This window comes from Rhinolophus sinicus, chromosome 6, assembly GCF_057876585.1.
Source record: "Rhinolophus sinicus isolate RSI-liver-muscle chromosome 6, RSI-T2T, whole genome shotgun sequence".
NCBI lineage: Eukaryota > Metazoa > Chordata > Mammalia > Chiroptera > Rhinolophidae > Rhinolophus > Rhinolophus sinicus.
In genome coordinates, this window is record NC_142506.1 from 22,652,697 (window position 1) to 22,672,693 (window position 19,997).

At 39.1% G+C, this 19,997-nt stretch overlaps 2 protein-coding genes across 3 annotated transcripts in view; one reads left to right on the forward strand and one right to left on the reverse strand.

Moving 5' to 3' along the window:
- The first annotated feature begins 922 nt into the window (after positions 1 to 922).
- KCNV1 (potassium voltage-gated channel modifier subfamily V member 1) lies at positions 923 to 8,520 on the forward strand. Of its 2 annotated transcripts, XM_074316750.2 has the most exons (5): positions 923 to 1,627; positions 2,037 to 3,274; positions 4,103 to 4,632; positions 6,614 to 6,661; positions 7,929 to 8,520. In XM_074316750.2, the coding sequence occupies exons 2-5, from the start codon at positions 2,754 to 2,756 to the stop codon at positions 8,438 to 8,440; spliced, it is 1,611 nt and encodes a 536-aa protein (XP_074172851.2). In that variant the 5' UTR covers positions 923 to 1,627; positions 2,037 to 2,753; the 3' UTR covers positions 8,441 to 8,520. The 2 variants fall into 2 exon arrangements, with proteins under 2 accessions (XP_074172851.2, XP_019606147.2); XM_019750588.3 differs by lacking the exon at positions 6,614 to 6,661 and having other exon boundaries at positions 930 to 1,627.
- Positions 8,521 to 8,662: 142 nt separating this feature from the next.
- LOC109457602 (uncharacterized) overlaps positions 8,663 to 19,997 on the reverse strand; it is a 182,385-nt gene continuing 171,050 nt past the window's right edge. The window contains exon 6 of the mRNA XM_088799299.1: positions 8,663 to 12,851. Coding sequence (XP_088655425.1) covers positions 12,757 to 12,851 — 95 coding nt within the window. The 3' untranslated portion in view covers positions 8,663 to 12,756. The remainder of the gene's footprint in view (positions 12,852 to 19,997) is intronic.

The window sequence follows — 19,997 nt, forward strand, 5'->3', positions numbered from 1 at the left end:
CAGCACAATGTGTAAACCTCAGGTAGAATTTATTGCTAATCATTTAATTAAAGTTATTCACACTAAGGTATGAATAAGGCTTAACAGAACTGTGGACTCTTGCCTTTTTTAATGCCCATGTAATCTATAATTAAGATATTGGGGGAATTGTTCTCTCTGTTTAAGGGACAGCTCTGCTACCTTAAAACAATTTAATAATACAGTCCCTAAACATAACGATGAACTATTTACCAGGATAACTTTAACTCTTCTATGTGTTCTGTATGGAACAATTCTTTATAGAGGTAAGAGGTAACCAAATAAGTCAAAAGACTTATAACCTATAAATACTATACTTTTTTTTCAAATTTCACTGTAGTGGCTCTTATATTTTTACAGGAAAAATGTTAGGTTCACAAGGACAGGGATTGTCTCTATTTTCTTCACGGATATAGCACCTAGATCCAAGAACCAAGAATAGTGCCTTGTAGAAAATGGACACTCGATAAACATTTGTTGAAAGATCAGGGAAAATACACTATTAAACTCCTGCCCTTCTTTAGAAACTTGCAATAATAAATAAATACATAAATAAAAGCAACCGTACTTTGCTTTATTTTAAAATCACACAAAAGTGATATGTTCCAAGCATTGTGTTTATGAGGGCAGCCTCTGACAATTAGTCCAGGGTTTGAATTTAGACCGTGACACACTGTAAATCACTTAATTTCTCTGTGCCTCGGTTTCCCTTTCTGTAAAATGGGTCTACTATTACTCATAGTATTGTTATTAGGATCAAATAAGGTACTGAATGAGTGAATGGCCTAAAACTTCCTGACATAAAATAAGCACCCAATAAATGTTGGGTTTTTTTAATTAAAACCTGAAATTTTACGAAGGAAGGCATTGAGGCCCATGAAGTAAATGACAACTGGAGGTCGCACAGGCCAGTTGGCAGTGCCAGAACATTTCAAGGGAATCTATGAAAAAGTTCTCCCTATTGACTGTATCAAGCTACCTGCTCATCTCTTTATATGTACTTTCTAAAACTACTTACCAGGGGGAAAAAGAGATGAGTGCAGGTCACTCTCTCTTGCAAAGACTTCTGAAAAACGTAGAATTCCCAGATGCTTGCTGGAAGCAATGAGAAAACATTGAACCACACCACACAAAGCAGTTAATATAACTGCCTGAGTTTAGCAGACTTATGCAACTTGAAAATTTTGTTATTTTTGTTCCCTGAATTTGGGAGCACATGGATTCAGGGAAACAGGAATCTAATACAATAATTCTTAAAGTGTCTTCAGGATGAATATAATATTCAGTTACCCAAAACCTCACTTCCTCCTCCCATCTCACCTCTCCCTGCTCCCTGCATTCCTCACAGCTGGTGCTGGAGACCCGGAATGGCTCGCCGCGAGCGCAGGCGGGGGCGGCCACTCTCGGCTGTAGCCAAGGGGACGGAGCGGGTTGGAGGGTGGAGACGAGGCGAGGCGAGGGAACTAGCGCCAGCGAAGAGCTCAGCTGCGAGCAGTTTTCCTCCAGGACCTGTCAAGTCAGACCTCACGTGTAGACCAGGAGAATCAAACAAAGGCTACGTAACCACCTGCGCCCACTGAGCGGAGTCCAGATGTGACCTAAGCCTCAGGTGAGTCACCCTACCCTCCACCCCACACCCTCGGGTATCCAACAGGTTGGTCGAAGCGCCGCTCCCAGGGGCCCATGGGTACATTTCTCGTCTCACCTGGGCGCTGTGCTCGGTTTCTCCTTTACTGAGGCGTCATTACTATTTAAACTCCTGGCCCAGCCCACGCCTGTTCTATTCCTTGTCTTTTTGTTGCTTTCCCCTCTCCTGAAATGACAGCTCCACTGTGTGCCGGTGAGCGCGCTCAGAATATCTGCTCCTCGGGAAACTTGCAGGGACAGAAATGGCTAAACCGAAAGGCGCAAAGTGCCTTGACACGCGGCGGGAGCTGGCAATGGTCACCCCTAGTTCTCCGTGATTCACTGAGACTTTAAGTAAAAGTCATCATTAATTATCCTTATTTTACAACCAGGAGGTCAAAACCTAACGGAGGAGAGAGAAGAAAATGGAGCGTGAACGACAATCAGAATAGGATGAAAGTGAATGGGAGCGAATGACGCTGTCCCTTCCCTCGGAGCACCCTCCCCCACGTGCTCATACCCCCAGCGAACCGTCCCGGGGAGGCCGATGAAGCCACTGCAGTAAAAGAAGAGAAAGGGATATATATCTTCAAGTTGAAGGGACTCAGACCCGGTTACCACTTCCTCTGCTTTCTGAACTTTCCGTTTTGGCCTCCTACGTGCAGGAGTGAGTTTGTCATCCTCTCGCTTGCATTCAGCCAGGAGTCCTCCTCCCCCGCTCTAGACCTCCCTACCCCCTCCCCACCCGCTCCATCTCCCAAGTAGCCAGGCTTTCAATCCTTACACCTCCCAGGCTGGAGATCTCCATTACAAAGTTGGGAGAGGGGTGTGTAGGTCCGGGCTGGGCTACGGCAACCAGCAGTGTGCCCTGTGTAGTCCTCGGCTTGGACCGCACCTGAGCGTTTCCCTGCGCGCGACCCCCCCTTGTCATCCCACCCTCCGCTCTCCCGCACTTGGACGCTGCTTCCGCTCACTCGCAGCTCCCTCGCGGCGGGAGGAGGCGCGAGCACAGGGGTGGAGAGAGTAGTGGTGCGCGGGTGGGAGGCACTCCCCTCGGGAGCCCGGGAAATCCCGGCCGCCACCTGGGACCGTGCCACCGACCTCGCGGTATGGCTTCTGGTGCGCCCCCAACTTTCTGGCGCCCCCACGCAGCAGCCTCTGGGATGGAGCTGCTTCCCCGCGGCCGGGCGCTGCTGGACTCGCCGCTGGACAGCGGCTCTTTGACCTCGCTGGACTCCAGCGTCTTCTGCAGCGAGGGCGAAGGGGAGCCCCTGGCGATCGGGGACTGCTTCACGGTCAATGTGGGCGGCAGCCGCTTCGTGCTTTCGCAGCAGGTGCTGTCTTGCTTCCCGCACACGCGCCTTGGCAAGCTGGCGGTGGTAGTGGCTTCGTACCGGCGCCCCGGAGCCCTGGCCGCCGCACCCAGCCCCCTGGAGCTCTGCGACGATGCCAATCCCGTGGACAACGAATACTTCTTCGACCGCAGCTCGCAAGCATTCCGATACGTCCTGCATTACTACCGCACCGGCCGCTTGCATGTCATGGAACAGCTGTGCGCTCTCTCTTTCCTTCAGGAGATCCAGTACTGGGGCATCGACGAGCTCAGCATCGACTCCTGCTGCAGGGACAGGTACAGGCGAGGCGCGCGGTGGCTGGGCGGGGAGGCGGTCTCAGTGCAGAGAGGGCGACAAAGGGAAAGATTTGGGTCTTTGCACAGGTCTCCAGAACCCGGGCCTAAGAATCCCTGTGGCCACTTTTGGAAGGTGGGGTGGGATGGGGGTGGAACGCGTCAAAGCCAACTTGTGATTGGAAAGTTTTGAACGTAATCCTTTTTTGAGTGACTGTACATCAGCCAGTTCATTTATAAGGCAAGCGAGATCAGGCCTGCAATAAATAGTCGGTGATTGAATAAATGAGTCAGAAAAGCTATGCTCCAAAAGATGGACTGGTAGGTATAGGGATGAAGGTTTCAGAGTTGGAGCATTATCATTTATCAAACCTAGGACACTCATATTAAAAAGTTGGATGGACAGTGCTTTAAATACAGAAGAGAGAAACTTGATTCCTTGACTTTGATAATGACTGTGCTATTATCTTTCTGTTACTACCAATTCTTCATGAATACCTTTCCATCACACACACACACACACACACACACACAATTCTATATGACAAACTTCTTGCTACAAGAAAATGGATAATAAAATACATTAATCTAAAGTAGCTTTGCTATGTATAAATCTTTTTGTATAAACTACCACAGAAGTGTCATTTTAAAAATAATGAGCTTAAATGAGAAATTTAGAACACTGTGGGCAAGAGTAAAATATGAATGGACATTTTCTGCATTTGACTGAAATAAAAAGCATGACCTCGCTGCCAAGTTTAATTCTCTGTTTACTTCTGTATTTATTTTTTTTTAAAAAAAGACTAATCACCAAGTTGTCTTTCCTAAAAGATACTTCAGAAGAAAGGAGCTGAGTGAAACTTTAGACTTTAAGAAGGACACAGAAGACCAGGAAAGTCAACACGAGAGTGAGCAGGACTTCTCCCAAGGACCTTGTCCCACAGTCCGCCAGAAGCTCTGGGACATCCTGGAGAAACCGGGGTCTTCCACAGCTGCCCGAATCTTTGGGGTCATCTCCATCATCTTCGTGGTGGTGTCCATCATCAACATGGCCCTGATGTCAGCTGAGTTAAGCTGGCTGGACTTGCAGCTGCTGGAAATCCTGGAGTACATATGCATTAGCTGGTTCACCGGGGAGTTTGTCCTGCGCTTCTTGTGCGTGCGGGACAGGTGCCGCTTCCTGAGGAAGGTGCCGAACATCATAGACCTGCTTGCCATCTTGCCCTTCTACATCACTCTACTGGTAGAGAGCCTGAGTGGGAGAGAGTCTACACAAGAGCTGGAAAACGTGGGGCGTATCGTCCAGGTTCTGAGGCTGCTCAGGGCTCTGCGCATGCTAAAGCTCGGCAGACATTCCACAGGTATTCAGATCTCATTTTGCTATCTCATTTTCTTTGAATTTGCCATTGCTTGTAAACATTAGTGCTTTGACCACAACCCAAGGACAGCTCTGGATTGATACTCAGAATTACCAATTCCCATATTTTACCCAACCACGAACTCCAAAAAGTGTATCAAAGTTGTTATTGCAGGTATAGAGGAGACCATGCTTCTCACGCTTTGTCTCCATTAGGCATTTGAGAATTAATTTGACCATTTGTTAACCTCAACTTGTTTAACCCCGGGCCCAGAATGTGTACAAAAATTAAAGTCACTCTGCCTCTAGAAGGTTTCAGATAAAATATGCATAAAGTCACTCTGCCTCTAGACGTTTCCAGATAAAATATGCATAAACAGCACATAAAAAAGATATGCATCAATTATATATGATATATAGGGACACGAGCCAGTTTCTCTTCTGTGTCCAAGAAAGTGCTTACCACACATGTTCCTTGGCAGAAGAGAAAATCAGTCCTCCAGAGGCTTCTCTAGCTATTATGCAGAAAGAGAGACGACCCAGCACTAGTGGCTTTCCCATCATTTTTGAAGAAACAGTGGAAATATTTTCTCTGGAAGAAAGCAGAAGACACTAATTAAATGCTTTAGTATCTGAGAATTTTCTTGTTCCTGGTCTGGGATGCATGAGAGAATTGGTAACAAGAATCCCTTAGCTTTTCGTGTATATCATAAAGCCTTGATAGTCTAATGAACACTCTCCTTAGAAAAATCTCCACGCAGCACAACTGTGCATAAAATTTGAGTCAACGTCAGAGGAAATTACACAAATCCATTAAAGATGACCCTTGCCTCTCCTAGGGCAGTGATTTTCAGTGGCCGGCCCTGCAGCTGTTGCATATTCTGGAGTACCTATGTGTTACCTTATGTTAGACTTTAATGACAAGAGGAATCCCGTAAAAATCTTGTTAAAATGCAAATTCTGAGCCCCAATCCATAAAGAGGCAGATTTTAGTATTTGGGGTTGGATCCAGGAGCATACATTTCAACAAGCTCAGAAGTAAGTCATTGTGATGTAGATAGTTCTGGGACCACACTTGGAAAAACAGTGGTGTAGGATACCATATTAAAATCATACATATTAATGCAATACATATGAATAAAAATAATTTGGCTAGTGAGTCCTATCCCTACCTTATTTCCCTAGATATGTGCCTCCCTGGTCACCTAAAAGAAGTTAATGGTAGCTGTCTCTCCTTATAAATATAGAGAGAAATTGTCCTCAGATTTCCCCCCACATCTCTTAGGTAATTAGAACTTATCCTAATATAATTTTGGCCACATATTTGCCTTGTTAGTCTCACATACCAGGGATTTGATAATGGGGTTTCCAACAACTTTTACAAGTACTCTTTGTTTTCTGACACTCATAATAGGATGCTTTCTTCTAGTATTTATAAACTCTTCACAGTATTCAATTTAAAAACACCCAGTGAAGACTACATTTTTTTCCCAAAAGAAAGGAAAAAGAAAATAACAGTAATTTCCACAATGTCACCTCTTCAAAGGGTTTTTCCGTTCTAAAGCAGTCAGTACACAGTATTAATAAAGCCTCAATTTATTGGAAAGCTATGAACATGCACAAATATTTGAGTTTTATCTCAAGAATTACACTTAGCAAAACATAACATAGATGACATATTTCCCCATCTAATAACTATAAGTTGAGAGGTATTATACAATAACACAGGGACAATGGTGATCCAAGCAGCTTAGGTTTAAATCCTGGCTCTGTAGCTTTGTACTAGAGATGCTACACCTCATCTATAGAGGAATAGCAATTACAATATCATCTCATTGTTTTTGAGGATGATCGGAGTTAATAGATGTAACAGGCAGAAATTCAGACCTTTGTCTCTTTACAAAACTGTTGACAAGATCTCATCTTGAAATGTACAGTCTCCCCAAACAATATGCTTTTCCTCATATACTGTCAATTTATTTCAGAAATGCAACTCACTACAGACAGACTCATCAAGGTCAGTTTCCTAAAAGGTATTCTAAAGATATTCTAATTTTTTTTTTGAAGTTAAACCTCAAAATTTATATTTATCGATCTGTAAAAATCACTGGTAAATAATTCAAGAATATCTCAAAATTTTAAGAACAGAATTCAACATAATGAGAGAACAAATAATATTTGAATGCATTTCCAGGAGTCTCTTGTGAGTGAATAAAAACTTTTAAATGATTCTAAGTGGTATTGCTTTGGATTTCAGAGACAGTATCGTTGCGACATCAGGTTGATATGACTTCAAAATGTGGACACGCATTAAGTAGTATCCCTCTAGTGTTAGAGAAGATACCTTACCAAATCACAGACCCATTATGGACACATCTTACTCTCCCTAGGACTTCATCTCTTCAGATATTGGAATGGACTCTAGTGGGTATCCTCAGAACAGCAATGGGGAACCCACCAGTGCCTCACCAGGAGTTTCCCAGTGACTCCAGTCCTCCATTCCCATCCATGGAGGAAGATTCTGTATTCAGGTCTACCACCTTACAGGAAGGCAGAAATTCTAGATACTCAAGGAAGATATTCCTCTATAGCTTTGGTATTAAGGACGAGAATTTCAATGGGTGTCATGGGAGTTCAGGAACCCCTCTTGATAGACCCCTCAGAATGTCCCCTGAATGTACATATGATGTTCTCATGTCAATTTTGTCACTGATGCCTAACTTGCTTCTGCTGCTCCACTCATTCTCATGGTATACGTTCAATACTACCTCTGGCATTCAGATAATGATACCTTCATCGTGTTAAACTTTATTGGGAGGGTGAGAAAAACAGATGCATCAAATGTAAGGAGATAGCATAAAATTGGCACTAGAAAAGTGTGCTGAACTGATGCATTGAAATGCAGGTCTGACCAAGTGAGCACTTCCCAGGGAACACTGCAAAGACCTCCTATTGTATAGTCTCAAGTACAAATTCCTATCACATATCCCCTGCCTGCTTTTTAATTTCATCTTTCATCATTTTTTTTGTATAAGTAGTAGGTGTTTAATAAATACATAAGTGAGTGAATGAATCTAACTATATTTCTTTCTATCCTTCTCAATCCGGCTTCATCCACGAGACTATAAGCTTCCTGAAGACAAAGATTGATTAGTCATCGCTGCATCCCCAGAACATTGCCTAAAGCTGGAGACATATTAGATGTGAAATGCATGTTTGTGGGTGGATAGCAGGGAAAGAGAGAAGGAGGGAGGAGGAGGGGAGGGGTGCCAGTGACTGACAGCAGTTGTTCTATTCTAGGGTTACGCTCACTTGGGATGACAATCACCCAGTGTTATGAAGAAGTCGGCCTACTGCTCCTATTTCTGTCTGTGGGAATTTCTATATTCTCAACTGTGGAATATTTTGCTGAGCAAAGCATTCCTGACACGACCTTCACAAGTGTCCCTTGTGCATGGTGGTGGGCCACAACATCCATGACGACGGTGGGCTATGGGGACATTCGACCAGACACCACCGCAGGCAAAATCGTGGCCTTCATGTGCATATTATCGGGAATCCTCGTCCTGGCCTTGCCTATTGCTATCATCAACGACCGCTTCTCTGCTTGCTATTTCACCTTAAAGCTCAAGGAAGCAGCTGTTAGACAGCGTGAAGCGCTGAAGAAGCTCACCAAGAATATAGCCACTGACTCATACATCAGCGTTAACTTGAGAGATATCTACGCCCGGAGCATCATGGAGATGCTGCGACTAAAAGGCAGAGAAAGAGCAAGTACCAGGAGCAGTGGAGGAGATGATTTCTGGTTTTGAATTCACGTGCACTTTGTTTATAAAAGCTTGTGTAAAACGAACGTGATCGATAAAGTCTTGATATGGTTGTGTACTGCTAAGGAGTCTCTTTGGAGTACTACTTGTGTGAATTTTTGCTGATACATTGCTTGGTCTACTAGAATATCATCCCAAATAACTGCACATTGTTTTGATACATTTGAATCTCAAAAATAGCCATTTAACACAACCCAATACAACTAGGCCAATATATACATGTCTGAATAGCCAAATATAAAATAATATTGCAATACATTCAACAAAGTTAAAAATTTTGTGCATCGCTAATGTTAAAAGCTTTTTGTACCACTAATTAAAAAAAAAAAAGTTAAACTGCAAAAGCCTGAGAAAAGACAAGTGAACATTTAAGAACACACTGAACAACTTTGCTATTTAAAGATATTTCCCCAAGTAAAATAAACCACCCCTTTCTCCATCAGTTGAAGCTGTTGAATACAACAGTTAGCTTTACACAAGAGAAAATCCTGAGTTGTTGATCACAGATGGTGTCCCTATCTTCCCTCTGGTGCAAACCACTGGTCACAAATGGACTGAGGTCTGTATCCCATCATTACTACTGGAGGTGGGAATCCCCAAACTGCTTAAACTGCAGGAGAAAACTGCTGCAAACAGGCTCTGAGAACTGCACACTTCATCCTCCCCACTGAGGGCTCTATGTGGAGTATGAAGCAGATACCTTATAGCACTCCATGGAAATTAGATGGGCTTTAAAAATCTCTTTACTATGTAGTGTTCAATTGATGTCTTTAAAATCATGAATATGCAAAGGTGAAGTACTGAATATCCTAAATATATGAAAGAGTCTTATTTCATAAAATGAGAACATTTGAATGATACCACTGGATGAACTTGAAGATCTTTTATTTGTTAAAAAATGTTATGGATAATTTTCTGACTATTGGGGCAAATAACAAATGTTCAAACCTCGCACGTATTTTTGACAGCATTTGACAATCATTCATGATAATAAAACTCCTAGACATTTGGTTATATAATTAAAGCCAAAAGCTCTTAATCTAATAATTAGTTTATGCTTCCCAATATTCTAGTAAATCAGATTTTAAAAACTAAGAATGAAACAGAGTATCACTTTAATACCTGCATTCTCAATGGGTGTAATATAGTGTTCCCAAGGGGAAGAAAATTGGTTCTTAGTGGGCAAAAATAACTCTTTTTATTCATAAAACACATGTACACATACAAAAAACAGATGTAGAGTATATATACGGTACTAAAATTTCATGGGGTATGAAATGAGAAAAAAATGCCTAAGAGGTTTCTTGCAAGGATTGGGTGGTAATATGAAATAAACATGGAGAAATACTGCTATAATAAATGGCTATACAATATTTTATCAATGCTACTGAAGACACCTTGTTATATTATGAACTACACAAAAGAAAGAGAGAGAGAAAGAGAGGGAGACAGAGGTAAAAGGGGGGAAGAGAGAGAGAGAGGAAGGAAGGAAGGGAAAAGAGAGAGAGTGATTAAAAGAGAAGCCAATCAATTAATTATAAGATGCCATTGAATGTAAAGTGCATCCAGATTTGGGATATGTAAAAATTTTATATATGCATCTTAAAATCAATGAAATATATGCCACCTCTAGTTTTCTGGTATGCATGCTTAAGCTCTGAAAACATTTTTATTGATGGCATGAGTTCTAGATTATATGCTAAAATAGTTTTATCCACTTGGCTTGTTTCCACTTCTCCCAAATATTATGAAATAGTAAAAAAATAACTATTTCCCCTGTTACACAATTCATGATGCTAGGACGTGACATAGGTCCACTAGGTCTAGCTAAACCTCATTCCGCGTCTGAAGGGCAAACAGAGGTTAGACACAGAAGGCAAACTTACCCTGGCTTCTCTAGAACTCTCCCCAGTAAGAAGCTACTCTGATCCAGGACTGTGCTTTGTATGCCTCATGTATTATGTCACTTATCCTCAAAATAACTTTATTATATAATTACTATTCTTGTACTCTTCTAAGTATATAGTTTATATATTTATTTATTCAACAAGTATTTATTCAGGACCTAGCTGTGTGCTGGGCACTAGAGATTTTTTGTTAAACCAGATCAAGTCTTATTCTCTTATATTTAATATTCTATTCAAGGGTGTGACGGGGGAATACAGATTACAAAACTGAGGCATAAAAAGATGAAGTAACTTGCCCACATTCACACAGCCCATACATAGATGACAGAGTCAGGAATGAATTCCAATCTGCTGGACCCTGAAAATGATACTCCTAAAGGTCACATTACAGATTCCATTATTCCCACACAACCTATGTGTAGAGATTCACATCGTAGCAGACAAGCCAATTTCTTGTGGACGGAGAGATTTAATATGCCTTAAGAAAAATATCAGCTTATTTTCAGAGGTGAAATGGTGCTTTCAAGATGGTGCTTTTCTTGTTTTTTTCTATATATACAAGGAAGTTTTGCATTTATCATTTAATGCAAGTTAGTATTAAGTACAATGTATTAGATGCACAAAGAAGTTAACTGAGGGAGAAATCTCAGAGCTGTGTTTCAATGTGGAATTCTTACTGTCATTAAAATCTTCTGCCTAGCTCTTGCAGAAAATATATATGCTGACCCAAGTTATCTAAGCAAAACAGTATCATCAGTGAGCTTACTGCTTTGACAAATATTTCCACTGATACATTTTGTTAACATGATGAACCTGCTCTTTCAAAATATTAGCCATTAATATTTCTGTCTTATAAAACCTTCAGTTCAGGTCCAAAAAGATATCAGTTAACAAATTATATGTTACAGTGCTTCCCTTGTTGATTTTCTTTGCAAAGCACCCATCCACAACTCTCAAACCTCTCTCCCAGCCATTCTGATGTACGGAATAAAAAAATGTCACATTAGGAGAGCATTACTCATCAACTGCACTGGCGATTGCTTCCATGGTATGTCTTCAGGGGTAATGAGGTAACCTAGTAACAATCTTTTCATGTTTTCATTTGCCTTATATTAAAATCACTCCCTTATTTATCCCTTCAATGCCAGTACCCCACTGTTCCTTCCTGCTCTACAATCGACAAAACTGAAACCCTAATTCGGTCCAATCCAGTGCCTACTTGTTCCTCTACCTGAAGAGCTGATCATGGTTACAGAAAAAAACCAACGCATGCTGACTGCTCCCATTTTACATTCATGCCTACCCCCCAAATGGGTTCTGAATGCTGCTAGGCAGTCATACTGCAATTACTGAATCTATTCACTCTCCTTAGATAAATATAAACCTCTAACACCTTCCTGTGATTCCACGTTTACTCAGAAAATAGAATCAGCTAGAAGAGGTTTTCTACAAGGTCCAGCACCCACATTTATCCACCTACCTCCATCTGTGCCTATTCATTCTGCCTTTTCTCTTGTTATACAGGTTGAATTGTCCTCTCTCTTCTCTCCAACTCTAGACTATTACTTCAGAAAGTTTTTGGCTTGTCCTTACACTACCATCACTTTTCCTACTGGATCAATCTTATCAGAATAAAAACATGATTTATTTTTTCCCATCTTAAAAATAAAAGCAAACAGACAGATAAAAAAAACCTCTTTCAATCTACTTCATCCTCTCGGTGACACCCAATTCCCTAAACGCCTTTATGACAAAACTCCTTGACAGCATTTTCTATACTCACTCTCAATTTTTATATTCACTTTTTAAAAATTATTTCTTGAAAAGCCACTCAAATCCGTCTCCCACCCCTGTATCTCCTCTACAACTGTTCTTCTCCAGATCAGCAGTTACTCCATCATTGCTAAACCTAATCATCAATTCTCAGACTTCATATTCCTTGATCCATTGGTGGCATTTACAAGGTTACTTACAGACTTCCTTGAAATACTTCCTTCACTTGACTTCTAGCCCATCACACTCTCCCGATTGCCTCGCATGCTACTGTTTATGCATATTTTCTGGTTGAAGTGGCCAATCGGTGCTTAATCCTCAGTGCTCTTCTTGTCTCTACTTACATTGATCCTTCAGTAAAGTCATCCTGTTTAATGGTTTGAATACCAGTGATGCTTGGTCTACTCTTCAGACTAGACCTCTCAGTCTTCAGACCAGACCTCTCTTCTCATGTCCTGCATCTTCAGACTTGTATATCTAACTGCCTATTCAATATTTACAGATATTCACACACATTGCATGATGAGCACGTCCAATACCACATTATCGATATTCTCTCAAACTCTATGTTAGTTGCAGTCTTCTGAGGTGCAGGGGCCGAGACAGGCAGTTATTGTGATATCAGTTATGTGCAAAGCATTTACTGGAGGCAAAAACCTGAGGAGATATGTGGAGAAGGTGGGAAGAACTTTCAGGCCATAACGCAGATCTGACACCTGTGAAGAACAGGTGGAAAGAGGAAGATCAGGTGAGGAACCAAAAAAAGTCTCTGATTGCAGCTCAGTTCTAAGAAAATGTCAGCCAGGTTGATGGAGAGTCCTGAGCAAAAGCCACCCATGACAGAGCTCCACCTCTTTTAGAAATGGGACAGCATTAATACTGGGGACTGGCAACAGGCTGTCGGTAACCATGCTCTTCTCTGGAAATCTGAGCAGTGCATTTTCATGGCCACCACAGTCAAGCCCTGGAACTGCACATGTCTCCTTCTCCATACATGTTCAGAAGTAGCCCCTCCTGGGGTCTCATGGGCCCCTCTTTCTGAGGGAAAAGTTAAAAAAAGGAGTTGGTGGATGAACTAGAGCACTCATTGCGGTAGTTGGTCTCAGGACAGCAGCTAATAGTCATGCTCTCCCTCCTCTACCATCCACAGCACCTCACCTCGGCACATTATTTCCCTTATGATACTCTGACATCCAAAAGAGTTAGAAAGATAATTCTGTCTGCTCATGTTAGCCTCAGAGAAAATTTTGTATCCTAGAAAACACTGTTTTGATTATCGCCTGCTGAAGTGCACCATCATTAGTCATGCTGCACAGAATTGTCATTGCCGCGCTGTTTCTATTCTTAAACAACAAAAATGGCATTAATAAAATGGTATTGCTAAGGGGCATTTCAAAACAATTTAAACCACAATTGTATTCATTTCTGAACTGGTAACATCACACTTAGTATGATACTATTTTAAAGGTAATGGTTAATAATCCAATGACTCTAAAAAATGCTTTCATGATTACCTATTAACTTATGTAAAACCACTGTAGATACATACATTTAGCTTTCTACAACACAATGCACCTAAATCTGAAGTAACAGGGAATCTAATTTTTGGATTTCCTTTTCATGTTTTAACTCAAGTGACAGTTCTTCCAATTATATGAAACCCATAGTCTAAGAGGTTTAATAAGTAAAAGAAGATAATGGTAATGAGTATATTGTCTATATTATTCTATTGTTCCGCCAATTTTTTTCCAAAGAAATAATAATTGAACTAAAGCAGTTTATACAAGTTTAGCACATACATATGCAAATACACACACACACATACAGACAAAGTGTGTATGTGGGGAGAAATTTGGCATAACAAATTGATTTTGAAATTATGGGAGGGAAATGTTTCTTGACACGCATCACTAATCACCTAAATACCTCACTGGGGATATATAGACAGAATTTCAATCATCTATCTAAGGAAGAAAATCAAATCTTCCTTAAAGAATAATTTCTATTTCTCTAAACCAGGACAATTTTTCCCAAACCATGTCTTTACACATGTCTTTGCTGTACAGCAAATGTTTTATCTTAAACTAGTCTGTAATTATTATCCTCAACTAATACTTAATGGTACTTGTCAAAATAAAAGAAAGTTACAGTTGCTATGGTAACTATACTTTGTAGGAAACTCCTTTCAACAGGACTTGCTCCTAAAGTTAAAAAAACAAACAAACAAAAAACCCTTCACATCCAATAGTACCACCTTGATCACAAGCCATCAGGACAAGAGAAAGAAAGGAAGGAAGGGAAGAAGGAAAGAAGGAAGGAAGGAAGGAAGGAAGGAAGGAAGGAAGGAAGGAAGGAAGGGAAGGATAAATGAATGAAAATGTAAAAATAAAAGCCATTCTTTTACCTTTACTCATAGTTTATTTCCTCACATGAGCTAATTATCCTTAAGATTTCAAACAAAGGAAAATAACTGCTCCCTGCAGAAATCTCTATGCGTAACAGTGAAAAGCAAAATCTCTTTTTTAACTTTAAAGATAGAACACACAATGTGATATATAGATGAAGTATTACAGAATTACAAAATTACAAACCTATGTAATTTTACTAACCATTGTCACCCCAATAAATTTTAACTAAAAAAAATAAAAAATAAAAATATTTAAGTTTGTAATAATAATTTTAAGAAATGTGTAATCAATGGACATTTGACAAATTCTTAGTACTCTTTTCCTTTTTGTTTAATTATTCTATACTATTTTTCACAGAGACTAATAAAATATGCTAAAGAAATCACTCACAGAAACCAATTTGTTTGATTCCAAAATTCTAAATGCATGGACAAATATAGTCCATCTCTCCACTTGGAATTCATCATATTACCTTATAAATGAATCTTCAGAGAAATTTTAGCAGATATATTTGATAATTCAATTAGCAAAACCATCTTTCTCTGACATCTATTTTCTAGAAATATTTTTCAGAGAACAGAGCAAGAGTTTTTTCATTTAATTTCATATAACATCCTTTCAAGGATATTGTAAATATGAAGAGAGAGGGGCTAGTTAACTGGCATTTACATGAAAAGGATAATTTATGATCTAGAAACAAAAGTATATTGTAGCACAATTTGTCCAATTCGTATCAGAATTTGCAAGAGCAGTATAATAACAGCCTTTTGCTACCCTCTTTCAAATTTCAAAGACTGGTAGATTTGTGGATCAAAAAATGTGTGATAAAGCAAAGCACACATATTGGTATAAAAGTCATTTTTTATGAAACAAACACTGGAGTCATTTTTGATACCTGTATAGTATTCCTCTGTGTTATCATTTTAATATAAAAACAAGGTCTATATTAGAAGTAATTACGTGGCTTTTACTCTCATATTTGGAAACAATTTAAATTATTTTAGCACACTGCAGAGCAAAAACCATTAAAGGATAATGAAATAAACTGATTGAGCTTTGACTACTATTTTTTTTAATGAAGTGGATGGACTAAAATGGAATGTCAGGGCAGAATAGAATTGGGATGGAGTGGAAAATGATAAGACAGCATAGCATAGTATACCGTAGCATATAACGTATTAAAGTACACCTCACAAGTCCTAAGCAAGAACGGCACGCATCGCAAAGAAATACTGAAGCAGATTGTAAGAGCATTGGAAAAGGGACATGTAAGGGATGTGGTGGAAGCACGCTTTAGCTAGAAAAGGATCTTGGTCTTACGAGGTCTGACAATTAAGTTCGCGAACTCATCGTACAAAAAGTGCTACATACCTCATTGCTGAATATCATTATGGTCACCTTCGAAGTACTCCCCTTGGGAAGCTATGCACTGATGCCAGTGCCTAGTCCATCCTTAAAAGCAACGCTGGAACTCTTTTTCTGGAGTGGCCATCAGAGCTATCGTCATATTACCCTTGATGTCCTGAATGTCATCAAAATGTCTTCCTTTCAATATTTCCTTGATCTTTGAGTAAAGAAAGAAGTCATTGGGGGCCAGATCAGGTGAGTAGGGAGGGTGTTCCAACAGTTATTTGTTTACTGGCTAAAAACTCCCTCATAGACAGTGCAGTGTGAGCTGGTACATTGTAGTGACGCAAGAACCATAAATTGTGAAAAATTCAGGTCGTTTTCATTTTTTTCATGCAGCCATTTCAGCACTTCCAAATAGTAAACTTGGTTATCTGTTTGTCCAGCTGGTACAAATTCATAATGACTAATCTCTTTGATGTCAAAGTTAGCAACATCATTGTAACAAGTTCGTGAACTTAATTGTCAGACCTCAAATTTCTTATTTCCTGAGTTTTGTCTGTCATTATAACTGGGGCATTAATATTTCACAATTCAATCTTAATCAACATAATTCACAGTGGGTTGTGAGCCAGGACAAGTATATTTAACCTACTATTGGCCAAACTGTGTATTTCAAGGTGGTTTTTAATATAAAAACCATTTTACTAACCATTGGTTTAGTTACAAACTTTCTATGTATTTTTTTTAAAGATTATCAGTGTTATAACTGTCTCTTAGTTGATGATAACAGTAATATTTTAATTGAATTGAAACAAATCACCCATAAAATGAATTGCTTTATTATGTTAGAAAATGATAATGTAAAAAAAATTACAGGACGTATTTAAGACCTATTGCTGGAACTTAAAGTGTAATTAGTGTGCTTGCTTCGGCAGCACATATACTAAAAAGTGTAAGTAGTGACAATATTTGAACTCATTCATCATTACAGATTGTTACAATTTGGTTCTTCATTTACACTGAAAGATAATTGTCAGATGTTACATTTATTGTGATTTTGGATTAAGATTAAAGAATATTTTGTATTGTAACACAGATAGAGGAAATTGTTACTATTCAAAGCTTACTTAATGGAACCAGAATTTGAAGTTTTATCCTTGACTGAGATGGTGGAATGGAAGGGAAAAAACTCAACCAGGCATAAATGGTATACATCGGTGTATCTTTGTGTGTTCTGGACAGCCAGACACACTATCAATCACATTTAGTTAAATATTTTCTAATTTGCAGGGAGATGGTTTGAGGATCTTTCTCATGAGCTATTAAATATTAATAAAATTATATTTAACATAAAATTGGTTTATAGAAAAGGTAAACTTTATCTTACATGTATGTGTATATATGTATGTTGGGGGGATGTTTACTTGTTCACTGTATAAAATGTATTTCTTACTGCAGTTTCTTTAATATTTGAAAACACTGATATAATGAAATCATTGGTCAGGGTACTCCAGAGAACCAATATGTATATGTATGTATGTATGTATATATATATATATATATATATATATATATATATATATACACAAACACATATATATACAAACAATATGTCATAAATATAGAAAGAAAAAAATTATATATATATATATATATATATATATATATATATATATATATATATAAAATAAGAAATTGGCTCACGTGATTATAGAGGCTGACAGGTCCCCAAATCTGTAGTCAGTAAGCTAAAGACACAGAAGAGCCAGTGAGGTAGTTCCAGTCTGGATGCCAGAATGCTGAAGACCCAAGATAAGCCAATATTTCAGTTTGAGTCCAAAGGCAGGACAAATATGATGTCTCAGTTCAAAGGCAGTCAGACAGGAGAAGTTCCCTCGTATTCAGTCTTTTTGTGCTATTCAGGACTTCAACTAATTTGATGAGGCCCAAACTCATTTATGGAGGGCAATTTGGTTTACACAGTCTACCAGCTCGAATGTAGGGCCGCTAAAGAAAACTACAATTCTCTTGAATTATTAACCACCAAAGATGTTCTTTCTCTGGAGCTATGATAAGAGTATGAAAATGTAATTTGACATAGCCCACCTTTCTCCCAACCCCCTCATACCATTATGTCAGTATTATTTTCCCTAATCCACATCTGGGGTTAAACTAAACTGAGCATGGATGATAAGTACTCAAGATTGAAAAATAACACGAGAGCAATTAACACTGAAAAGAATTATGATATGATGAGTGTGTAAGTGTTATTGTTACTCAGATTTATCTGACTTACTAATAAATTATTTTGACAAATGCATGATGTCATGTATCTATAATTACAATATCATAGAGAATACCATACAGAGTAATTTTACTGTACTAAAAATGGTGGTTGCCCAGGGCTCATAGTCAGTTGGAAGGGATGAATAGGCATAGCAGAGGGGATTTTTAGTGCAGTGAAATTATTCTGTACGGAATTTTAATTATAGATACATGACATTATGCATTTGTCAAGACCCATAAAACTTTAAAGCACAAAAAATAAATGTCAATGCATGCAAAATTTTAAAATAATAATTTGGGAGGTTAGGGGATCCCAGGAAGCAATGCAGGCTGTGACAAGAGAAAGTAACTGTATTATCAATATATGAAACAATCTCATAGAAGATGGGAGGAAAGTACTGACCTAAGTGACTTTGGAAATGAATGGCTTCTGTAAGACTAAAGGCAAAAGGAACTGCACTTAAGGGCTATACTGTAGTGGATAAAGCTGTTCCCCAAGGTGGTATATGCATTTACAATTTTAATACTGCTATACATCTATATTGGAATAGAATAATTAAGTAAATAGATGTCAGTTGGTGGAAGCCAGTTTCCTCATTGGTGGAGTGGAAATTAAGATAAGTAAGGGACGGAGGTTAAAATAATAATCAGGTAAAGATCAGAGTTGGACATATCAGTATGAACTCATGTTTTGCTGAATATAGTTAAAGATGGTTACATATAGTAGTATTTAACATATGTGTACATAAATGAGTTGGCATACGCGCACATATATTTCTTTGTTCTGTCACTGACAAGGCTAAAAAAAATAACACCACAGTAGCAATGAGGACACTTAGTGTTCACATTCTGGTTTCTAATACTATTCTCCAATTTAAAAAAAACAGGGATCCTTGAAGAAATAGCTGATTCTAGGCCTGAGGCAGGAAATACACAGGATGAGCCTGGAACATTTTATAGTGCCAGAAAGTAAGAAGGCAAAGCAAACACATGTTGTGGGGCTATGTCAAAGGGCATAGGAACCAACTCTAAGTCCCCAGTGGTCAAAGCTAGAACAAGCTGAGCAACAAAATAAATCGAGTAGTATTGTATTATAACCCAAAGTATAAAATAAATATCCGTGGGTCCATACTGATATAAATAAATGATTAAATTAATAACTTAGGTAGGCTCTCCATCTTAAAGAACAGGGAGTATAATTCCACACTCACTAAGTATTGGCTGTGCATACACTTTCTTTGAAAGATCACAACAGAGACAAGGGGCAACACAAGATTTACAGTGGAGAAGCTTGACAAATGCTGCCAGGTAATCGAGATCAACATCAACAGTCATAAGTCATGTTGATAGTGTGTACCCTTGGTATAATATGATGCAAATGGAGCTTCACCACTGCGATCTTCCTCCCTCAAACCCACAACCCCAGTCTAATCAGGAGAACAATATCAGACAAATTCCAAGAGAAGGGCATCCTGCAATATGCCTGATCAACCTTCAAAAATGTCAAGGACAACAAAACCAAGGGAAAGTGTGAGAAACTCTCACAACCAAGAAGAACCTAAAGAGTCATAACAACTAAATGTAATGTGGTATCCTGGATGGGATCCTGGAACAGAAAAGGATAGTAGGTAAAAGCTAAGGACATGTGAATAAACTATGAACTCTGATTAACAATACTGCCTCAATATCAGTTCATTACCTGTAGCAATGTTCCATACTCATGCAAGATGTTAATAATAAGAGACCCTTTGTGAAGCTGTGTATGGGAACACTCTGTACTATATTCTCATTATTTCTGTAAATCAAAAACTGCTCTTA